This window comes from Cibotium barometz, chromosome 2, assembly GCF_041138505.1.
Source record: "Cibotium barometz isolate CiBa-2024 chromosome 2, ASM4113850v1, whole genome shotgun sequence".
Classification (NCBI taxonomy): Eukaryota; Viridiplantae; Streptophyta; class Polypodiopsida; order Cyatheales; family Cibotiaceae; genus Cibotium; species Cibotium barometz.
This window is the reverse complement of record NC_141047.1, coordinates 38,967,987-38,978,984: the sequence shown is the minus strand read 5'-3', so window position 1 is coordinate 38,978,984 and position 10,998 is coordinate 38,967,987. Positions and strand designations below refer to the sequence as shown.

General features: G+C 37.8%; 2 protein-coding genes across 7 annotated transcripts in view; one reads left to right on the top strand and one right to left on the bottom strand.

Annotated features, from left to right (window-relative positions):
- Positions 1–756: 756 nt before the first annotated feature.
- On the top strand, positions 757–6,762 carry LOC147641043 (nucleolar essential protein-like protein). 6 transcript variants are annotated; one of them, XM_086817684.1, is made up of 7 exons: positions 757–1,117; positions 1,196–1,288; positions 1,926–1,980; positions 2,612–2,722; positions 3,458–3,540; positions 3,621–3,678; positions 3,783–4,251. In XM_086817684.1, the coding sequence occupies exons 1-7, from the start codon at positions 1,016–1,018 to the stop codon at positions 3,890–3,892; spliced, it is 612 nt and encodes a 203-aa protein (XP_086673810.1). In that variant the 5' UTR covers positions 757–1,015; the 3' UTR covers positions 3,893–4,251. The 6 variants fall into 6 exon arrangements, with proteins under 6 accessions (XP_086673810.1, XP_086673820.1, XP_086673792.1 ...); XM_086817694.1 differs by having other exon boundaries at positions 785–1,117; positions 3,746–4,251; XM_086817666.1 differs by lacking the exon at positions 3,783–4,251 and adding an exon at positions 6,621–6,762 and having other exon boundaries at positions 799–1,117; positions 1,836–1,980.
- Positions 6,763–10,035: 3,273 nt separating this feature from the next.
- The window catches only part of LOC147641042 (uncharacterized), a 47,199-nt gene continuing 46,236 nt past the window's right edge, over positions 10,036–10,998 (bottom strand). The window contains exon 7 of the mRNA XM_086817732.1: positions 10,036–10,659. Coding sequence (XP_086673858.1) covers positions 10,372–10,659 — 288 coding nt within the window. The 3' untranslated portion in view covers positions 10,036–10,371. The remainder of the gene's footprint in view (positions 10,660–10,998) is intronic.

The window sequence follows — 10,998 nt, the reverse complement described above, 5'->3', positions numbered from 1 at the left end:
AAAGACATTGACTATGGTGAAACCTTTACACCCACATGCTGTATGACTACCATGCGGAGTATCATTGTATTAGTAGCTTCAACTACTCTTCCCTATTTGTGTTGGTGACTACACCCTTATTGGGAGCTCTACGGGAGGCACTGGCAAACGATCATTTTTAGCAAAATTTAAGTTTCTCATGGATTTCTTAAGCTCAAACTAGAGTATGATTAATAAAATTTTATGATTTCATGTAACTTGATCAAACCTCTAAGGAGTGGCAGTTTATGCGAGTGCAAGTGAGAAAGCTTGGGGGTGGTGGGGAGGTTCGAGCTCGCCATGGAGTGCCCTATGTGCATGCAAAGAGAGAGAGAGAGAGAGAGAGAGAGAGGTAAGTAGACATATAACTCCATGCACACACCATGATCACAAGCATGCAATCAACAAAAGAGGAGGGAAATCATGCAATCAACAAGAGAAGAGGGAAATCATGCAATCAACAAGAGAGGAGAAGCATGCAAGCTATTACCACCACAAGAGCTCAAGAACTCAAGCTCTTTTTATGTAATGGGGTTGTGCCCTTTCTCATTATGAAAAAAGTCTTATATACATGGCCTCATACTCTAAAATGCTCAAAATAGCCCAAAATAAAACATGAAAAATCTCCCTCACAAAGTAAAAATTGTCATTGTTTCAAAAAAGTATCCACATAAGATCTTAGACTCACATATACGAAGATTTTTTGAAGAAAGCATTCCTAAAATCTTTTTAAAAAAGCGAAAATAAGGTTAAAGCTTATAAATACATACAATATTTTCAACGAAACTAATTAATTAATTCAAAGAAACGTTTTGGCGCATATTCACACACCCTAATACGTATATATCACACAACACACACACACGAGAGAGCGCCTGCGTTGAAGACACAACACACACACACACACACACACACACACACACACAGACACACACGAGAGAGCGCCTGCGTTGAAGAGCTACCCAGATTATTGTAGGGTTTTTCTTTCTGGTCGAAAATGGAAAACGAGGGCGCTCAAGCACACCCTGATGCGGACGAAGACGGGGGTATTTGGTTCGTGCTGGAGAAAGCCTCTCTGGAGGTCGCCAAAGTGGGCAAGGTAAAAAAAAAATCTCCTTTTTTTCAGTGCGGTTTCCAGGTACTGACTTTTTCAATCAATTCTCTCGGTTTTTCTCAGAATTACCAACTGCTTAATTGTGATGACCATGCCAACTTCCTTAGAAAGCATAAGCGTGACCCTGCCCTTTTCAGGCCTGACATAGTCCATCAGGTACGTATGTGCATCCATATACTGTGTATGTGTGGTACCATCTCATAACAACCAGTATTGATGCATCATTACAATGGCCATCAGCTTCATGTGTTAGTATCGGCTGTGTATGTGTAGTATCACAATGCAATGGTCATCAGCTGTGATTGCGATATGATGCATCAACTGTGTGTGCATGTTTAGTATCATCAATGCAGATGGATATCAGTTGTGTATGCATGTGTAGTACATATGATGCATCAATGCAGTGATCATCAGCCGTGTATTGTGATGTACCAGCTGTGTATGTGTAGTATCGTCTGATGCATCAATACTGATTGTTATGTGTATGCATGTGTAGTGTCATCTGTGTATGTGTAGTTTGGTCTGACGCATTAATGCAGCCACATCAATTTTTTAATGTAAGAAATGGTTATGAAAATAAAATCATATTAGATCACCATCAAATAGAAACCTCTCATCTTCTACTAAATGTTCTTACTCCCACATAACTTTGCACACTCTTTGTGGTTCATCATCTCACTGAAGCTTTCATTCCATTGCACAGGCGCTTCTTGCAATTCTTGACAGTCCTATGAATAAAGCAGGAAAATTGAAGGGACTCTATGTCATGACTGACACAAAGGTTCTCATCCAGGTCAATCCTCATATTCGCATACCAAGGACATTCAAGCGCTTTTGTGGTCTTATGGGTAGGTGTTTTTTTCCCCAAAAGTAAGCACACAATTCGAGGGACTTGTGCATGCATGCATGGGTGTCGGTGTTTTTGTGTGTGTGTGTGTGTGTGTGTGTGAGAGAGAGAGAGATTGAGAAAGAGAGAGAGAGAGAGAGAGAGAGAGGGAGCCAAGACAGTGGACCACATGTTATCCATATGATGGCACAGGAGTGCAGGGGCTGGGACTTGAACCCTGGATATCTTTATTAAGTGCCTTGTGTGTAAACTGCTATGCCAGCATGTGCACGCGCACACAGAGCGAGAATATTATATTCGAGGCCATGAGCCTTATCATGCAAATACATGTCTATACAAGAAAATGGAAAGATCCTAGCATTGGACCGTGTGGGTCCTGCAAGCGATCCCTCAAGGAAACATGCTTGATTAGTAGTATGCTGCTCTGTCTCCCGTGCCCCAATGGAGCATACCTTACATCTCCTTTCAGACTCAGATTTACCATGTATTGCCCCTTCTCACATCTTAGATGATAAGAGTTTAGCTGGAGGGCAGCTACCATGTGGATTGCTTACTGTGGCACCGGTTCCATTGAGAGAGAGAGAGAGAGAGAGAGAGAGGCTTTTCTTACCATTAACAATGTATTATGGCAGTGCAATTGCTGCAAAAGCTGAGTATTCGTGCGACCAATGGGCCAGAAAAGCTTCTGAGAGTTGTGAAACAGCCGGTTACTAGGCACCTGCCAGTTGGAGCACGTTGCATTGGTATGTGTGATTCTTGGGAATGCTTGTACAAAAGGTCCTTGACTGTTTTGAACATTGATTGATTAGAGTGTTGCTTATGGTCAGTTTGTTTTATGTGGAATTGTTTACAAAGAGAGTTTGGAGTCACATGTCTGACCACTGGGGACACTAGGGTTAGTATTCAGCAAAGTGCTGGTCACATTGTGAGCCCTAAAGGATAGGTATGGTCATGGGGTCATGGGATTAGTATATCTATGCATGCCTGAAGTGTGTGTGTGTGTGTGCAGCCCGCTTCTTGTTGGGAGTGGGGTGTTTTTTTTGGGGGGGGGGGAGGGGGGAGGGGTGCACGCGGTTGGTAACACCACTAAGTACTAAGGGGCATTCATCAAGAAGGGTTCAGAGGAATGGCTTCCCTACAGTGTGAGTTGTTTTGATGTGATCCCAGCAGCCACCAAAGTATGCGAGGTTTGTGCAAACCATAGTTGCGTCAACACTTGGTATTGGCAATCCAAATTTATTATGTACATTTGCGAGAGGTGGGTAGCTACATACGCGTTTCTTTACATGTATTGACATGTCACTATGCCTTAACTTTATGTGCAATTGAATGCCCAAGGTTGCACCCCAAGCTTTATATCTCAATGGCAACAACCTCCATCATTTATATTTTATTAATATTATTTGAACTAACATTATTCATAATCGAAGGCAGGTTCATTAAGAGAACTTCTTTTGTTTCTTTTATGAACTGGACAGGGTTGTCATATAGTGCCCCCAAAGTGATCAAACTCCATGATTATGTTGCAGCTATGGGATTGAAAAGCAAATTGGTGTTTGTGGTAAGCAAGTTATGCCAATATTTTTACAGCTTTTAGTGAGGTGTGGCCATTCAGAATAATAGGTTGGCTGCATTACCTAGGTTGGGGCCATGGCTCATGGAAAGATTGAAGCAGATTATATTGAAGATTTGATAGCAGGTAAGTGTGGGCTATTTGCTTGTTTCTACTAATGTAATTAATCGTTGCTAATCGATATTTGTTCCAGTGTCAGAGTATCCACTGAGTGCTGCATGTTGCATCAGCCGCATTTGCAATGCCATTGAGCAACAATTCAAGATTTTGTAGCATTTGTTGGATGGTAGGCAGGCTGCTAACAACAGCTTTATGCTACTTTCCACACGAGGATTTTTAAAAATTCAAGGAAGCTCATGGATTTCTTGCCATTTCCTCTTCTACTTGGTTATGAAGATAACAGCTCTTTTAGATGCTCTTGCGAGCTTTGCGGCATTTACACATGATTTACCAATGAGTTGTAATTCAATATGCTGATAGACCAAAGCCTGTTCCCAGTCTGCTGATGTAGTGTCTTTGTAGCACATGTTAAAAAGTAACTTGCTTGATGTGATATCATCCCCAATGGACACACCTGTAATGTACCCTCTCACCTGGTCTGACTAAAGATGGAACTTACCCATTTAATTATTAGAAAAGAGGAGTAATAGGATGCTTACTCTTGTGGAAGTGGGTTCTTAAAAGATAAATCTTTTTGGTTCATACTTGTGGAAGTGGGTTCTTAAAAGAGAAATCTTTTTTGACCTGCGCTCCAAGAAATGAAAACAAGCTAGTTCTTAGGTGCTGTACCAACATATTTCTGATGTGCCATCCGCTTGTCCCTCATGGGCAGGAGATCTTTCCCATCCAAGCCTCACCTGTCCGATGGGCAGAGCCCCGGTGTTGTCTGTGAAGACCATTAGTAATTGAATGCTGCCTTGTTTTAGGTTGAAGCAAATTGGCAGGTTTATGTAAAGCTAGCTATCCCTTGCCTTCAAGTGCCCTGTGAAAAAGTCCTTAACATTGAAATGATGTTATTTTGGAGCTAGATGAATCAGAATTGATCAGCTAAGGAACGTGGAGGCTATCCATCAGGAGGTAGAGCCAGTGCCATACTTGCAAGCTTGTGGAGAACCCCTAGCTTTTGCAGAGAAAAGCGAAAAAACCATGGTCTCTGCAGAAAAACCCTAGTTTCCGAAGAAAGAAACAAACTGAAAGAAAATGTTTACATGAGTAGCAAAATAATAATTTAGGCCAACAAGACGTTGGTGGGCACATATCTGAAACAGTACATACCACCGTTTCTCAAAGAGAGAAGCACAAAATAGCATAAACATTTTTCCTATTTGAATTGATAGGACATTGAGTTTTGTTAAAATTGTGTCTAGATTTCTTTTAGCAATGTTTTTTTCTTCTAGAACTAGCTATTCATGTTGGCCATTTTAATTCTTTATTTTTGAAAGACTAGTCAACGTTGGTCATTTTAATTATTTTGCAAAGACTAGTCAATGTTGATAAGTTAATCTTTACTTATTTAGAATCTTACTTGTTTGTTTAATTGTTGTTTTAGGTACTATTGAATTAATATTTATAGCTTTAGAGTATGTCAGTTACATGTTCCACGAGAAATTATTTCTCTAAACTTGTTTGACTTATATGAATGTAGATTGTGGTTAATATTGTATGTCCACTTATGCTTGAGCTTTTAAATTCACACTCACAGTAATGCTCATAATGAGATCGTATGTAAACAAATTGTTTTTTATCTTTCCAAAAATCATATGCAGAAGGGCCTAAAATTATTTAGAACCTATACTAGTTCATAGCAAGAATGGCAGCAAGTTTGAATGCTGGATATCAAGTTAGATGAACTCATAGTAAGCATCCAATGAGGGAATCAACATCCAACAATATTCCATTTCTTTTAAATTTAATAGTGAGAATCCAGGTCATCCAATACCATTCCCTTTCTTGTAAATCTATATGTAATACTTTCTTCTCACAAGATCACCCACCATGCAAATCAGTTGATGTAAATTTAATGGAGTGTGTGCATCCTTGATCTCTTTATTAACATGTGCAAGATCCCAAATTCACTACCAACCACAGCAATTGATGCTTGCATGGGCGTTGTGCTTTCCCTAGCTAGCCGATGTACCATTGGGTACCCATTCTTCATTTGCCAGTAGAGTGGTTAACATCCTCATTCATAACTTCTTTATTCCTATTCTTCATTATATTGTTTTGGCTTATGTGTATTCATGAGAATGGTCATCAAATCATAATTGTAAGTCAATATATTAGGTGAAAAACTTGATCGTATTGATTTTATAAGGACCTTGTCTGATTCCTTGAAAATTTATCTGATCTTCAAAAATCTCAATTGAGCTTGTGAATGTAATGTCTTCCTCTTTGATATCTTAAATTGTTCCAATTTCATGAATGAATGTTTGATCATCGTGATTGTCTATTTTATTTTGATCTTTTGTTCTTTGAATATAACATCCCTCGAGGAAAAAACTCATTTAGTGTCAAGTTTATACAACTCATAATTATAAGGTTTTATACCATATCCAATAACTATAGAGTTACTAGATTTGTTATCTAGCTTCTTCCTTTTAACATATGTTATATGAGTATATGTAGTGCATCCAAATATTTGCATGTGAAGTATTAGACTTTTCACTTGTGAAAGCCTCTTCGGGAGTTATATTATGAAGTTCTCTAGTTGCACTATTGTCATTGAAAAAACTTTTGGCCATGAGCATATTGTGTTTTCTCAACTAAGATCGAGTTCATCCTCTCAATACTTCAATTCTTTAGGGGACTAGTGCTATATTGTCACTTTGATGTCATACTCCCAATAATATTCTTTGAGTTCATTTGAGGTATATTCTTCTGCTTCATCTAACCTTAGGACTTTGATAGGTTTTTTCTTCAAAATTCTAAGTTTTTTAAAATACATGGGCGCTCTTAATCCCAAGTTTAAAGAACCACTCTTTTATATGTCAAATGCTTGCATGTCGTTAATGTCATGTTTGAAAATGTTGAAGCGGCACATAAAGATGATGTATGGTACGTTGATTCAGGTGCTTCGAATCACATGACAAGTCATGGGTGGAGAGTGGTTCAAAGAGATGAAAAACTTTGAAAGATCAGGTTTTGTGGAAACATAGGATGACACTGCTCATCCAATTATCCATGTTGGAAATGTGCCATTGTTTATGCAGGATGGCAAAGTGAAGTATCTTGCAAATGTACTTCATGTTCTGAACATAATAAAGAATCTGGTTTCAGTTGGCCAGAGCAGGATTTGTAGGTTTCTAATGTTCCAAAATTAATATACCATGCATCATTGACAAGGCTTTCAGTTTTTTGACACTAAGCAAAAAAAATAATTCCACTTTATTGTGTATATGTACATAAACACAATTCTTTGATTTAACTTATGTGGCTTTACTTTTTTTCTTATAATGTCCGATTTTTCTTTTTTATGGCACTCTAATTTATAATGTCGGACTTAGCACAATAATGACAGCTAGATTTCTTGGGTACATTATCAAGATTGGATTTTGTACTAAACTAATTTTGATGTGAGTACTTTTGATGCGAGTGTTCTAATTTTGATGTGAGGACTTTTCTTTTTATGTCAAATGCTCTAATGTACCAAAATTAATATACCATGCATCATTGACAAGGCTTTCAGTTTTTTGACACTAAGCAAAAAAAATAATTCCACTTTATTGTGTATATGTACATAAACACAATTTCTTGATTGAACTCATGTGGCTTTACTTTTTTTCTTATAATGTCAGGCTTTTCTTTTTTACGGCACTCCAATTTATAATGTCGGGCTTAGCACAATAATGACAGCTAGATTTCTTCTTGGGCACATTATCAAGATTGGATTTTGTACTAAATCAATTTTGATGTGAGTACTTTTGATGCTAGTGTTCTAATTTTGATGTGGACTTTTCTTTTTATATGTCAAATGCTCTAATGTACCAAAATTAATATACCATGCATCATTGACAAGGCTTTCAGTCTTTTGACACTAAGTAAAAAAAACAATTCCACTTTATTGTGTATATGTACATAAACACAATTCCTTGGTTTAACTCATGTGGCTTTACTTTTTTCCTTATAATATGTCCGGTTTTTCTTTTTTACGGCACTCCAATTTATAATGTTGGGCTTAGCACAATAATGATAGCTAGATTTCTTAGGTACATTATCAAGACTGGATTTTGTACTAAACTAATTTTGATGTGAGTACTTTTGATGCTAGTGTTCTAATTTTGATGTGAGGACTTTTCTTTTTATGTCAAATGCTCTAATGTATCAAAATTAATATACCATGCATCATTGACAAGGCTTTCAGTTTTTTAACACTAAGCAAAAAAAACAATTCCACTTTATTGTGTATATGTGCATAAACACAATTCCTTGGTTTAACTCATGTGGCTTTACTTTTTTCCTTATAATGTCAGGCTTTTCTTTTTTACGGCACTCCAATTTATAATGTCGGGCTTAGCACAATAATGACAGCTAGATTTCTTCTTGGACACATTATCAAGATTGAATTTTGTACTAAATTAATTTTGATGTGAGTACTTTTGATGCTAGTGTTCTAATTTTGATGTGGACTTTTCTTTTTATATATCAAATGCTCTAATGTACCAAAATTAATATACCATGCATCATTGACAAGGCTTTCAGTCTTTTACACTAAGCAAAAAAAAACAATTCCACTTTATTATGTATATGTACATAAACACAATTCCTTGGTTTAACTCATGTGGCTTTACTTTTTTCCTTATAATGTCAGGCTTTTCTTTTTTACAGCACTCCAATTTATAATGACGGACTTAGCACAATAATGACAGTTAGATTTCTTCTTGGACACATTATCAAGATTGGATTTTGTACTAAACCAATTTTGATGTGAGTACTTTTGATGCTAGTGTTCTAATTTTGATGTGAGGACTTTTGATTCATGTGGCCAAATTTTGATGTGAGGACTTCTGATTCTAGTGTTTTCATTTTGACGTGAGGACTTTTTGATTCAGTGTTTTAATTTTCTATTTGTCAAAGCTTTTTTGAATTTGCATTTGGTTTCTTCAGCTATCAAAATGCCATGCAATCCATCAAAATTTGGCATTTTCTTCAATGTAGAAAAGTATGGCAATGTTTTTAGCTTTCAAGGAGACTATTCAAGGTGAGTGGTTCCCAAACCTTGTCAATTAATCTAGTAGGTCCTAGGTGACTTGTCATGCTTTCTCTTTCTTTCATATTTTCTAGTAGATCCTTGATATGAGTGAGGTGATGTCACACACTCTTTCTTTTTTCAAGAGAACCAAATTTGATGAAGCTCTTCTTCTTCTTCTTCTTTTGTACAACAAATTTGGTGATGCTCTTGTCAATGAAGATTGAGTCCACAATGGAGTCCATGTCGATGTGGCCAACCATGTGTGAGCACCTAAATTGCAAAGTAAAAGTATACAATCATTTTTTTGACATATTGAAGTCCTTTTACACTAGCCTTCAAAGAAAAAAACAAAACAAAACCACCTATTCTCTCACGGCACAGAATCTGGAGGGCGGCTGACCCAACTCAAGCTTTCGATGGCCAAAAAACCAGTGTTGTAAAGGAATGCAAGGAAAATATATTTTACGTTTGTATATTAAAAAAATTAGCTATGCATTTTATAAAAACAATAAATATTAATTAAGAGAAGACAAAATCTAAGCCCTTCAATGCAATTTAATCTCAGCTTTACAAAGAGCATGCGCTGTAATCAAAACCATCCATCATATACATAATTTAATTAAAATTTATATTTTCCTACTTCATAAACCCCTCCCTTACCTAGCTTCTTGATTCTAATCAACAATGTCCGCATTGCTTCCTTGGCACTTGCTTCGCCAATGGCAAAGCATAACTAGTTACATAAACCCTAGCAATGTGAGGACCCTGGAGATTGATCATACTTTACTTTTCTCAACATTTAAAAAATTACACTTTGTTAGCTTCTTCAATTCTCTAAATCTACGCAAGCAATGGCATCCTGAACTTCAATAAACTAAAGCTCTGTGAAAACCATGTCCATTTCGTTCTTTGCCCTCTAGACTGGGGAGGAAATGCTTGTTAGTTTTATGTCTACTTAAACTCTACCTCAGCCATCATAGATTGGGTCTGGTGCCCAAAGAAGATGTTTTGTAAACCAGAGATGAGTGCATTCTCGCGCTCCACCACACCATTACTAATAAGCCCAAGCTAAGGCTGTCACGGACTGAGTCAGTCAAGTCCTATGCTCAGGATAGGTTAGAATATGGTTCAAGCCTACCGTGTTTCAGACCTGCAGTCCATCCCTTTCTCCCAAGTCATTCCATTCTTAAAGTGAGCCAACTATAGTTACATGAGAATCTTGTTTAACTCTACTCCCATTGCATTTTGAATCTCCTTTTGATTGGGCTTTGAAAATTTTATGGCTTGGTTCTCGCTTCTGTTGCCTAATCTTTCCACAACATGACATGAAGGCATTATTCACAACAAAAAAGTCATCAGAAATGACAGCTACAGCCAATCCACTGGCCCATTGGCATTCCTTGCTTACTTTTTTGTGCGTATACAACCTGCCAATTCCATATCACTCCCAAAAATGATGGACGAATACTGAATGTGTTGCGACTCAAAAAAATATCACACATGTCACAAAACGTCAATTAAGTCTTCCAATATTGTTTGGACCCAAACTTCGATAAGCATTTATGCTCAAAGCATTAAGATTATGTCACTGGGTAGCTATTCTATTATGAACAAGAAAACCAAGCACTAATTTACTTTTTCTTCTTCGGTCGACGCTTGCGGCGCCGCTTTTGCTGGGCATCTGAATTTGAGCTACCAACAGTCGGGGTTGTAGTTGCCTTGATGATGTCCGAACTGTTGCTAGAGGAAGGGTGATTGCCTATTCTACCAAATCCTGCACTGTTACTTGATGAGGGCCTCGAACTTGCCATCTTGGAGCTGTTGCTAGATGATGGCCGGTTCCTCACTTGGAGGCCCCCGCTATTGCTTGAGGACGGACGGCTTGGAGGGGGCATTAAAACCCCTGTAGTCTTTTGTTTCTGCAGCCAAAAAGGATCAATTCAATATATATGTTGTGCTTAGACAGCCTTCGACCGTTTTATTGGAAAAATTATCTCATAGCGTTGAGCATTCTTGCTTTACTCCTACATTTAGCACCACGTATTTTCTTTCTAGGCACACTTCACATGTGTATGGCCGACAACACTGAGTAGATGCAGAAGGGGTAGAAAAACTGAATGGCACATTCTGATGCAGAATAAAATGTCTCCCTAGTGGGTCACCGTGGAAAGGTCAGAGCAAGTGCACCTCCATAACCTGGCGATTAGAAGTTGCGCTAGACAGTCTAAAGCCCTTGTATATGAGCAAGGTAACCATCC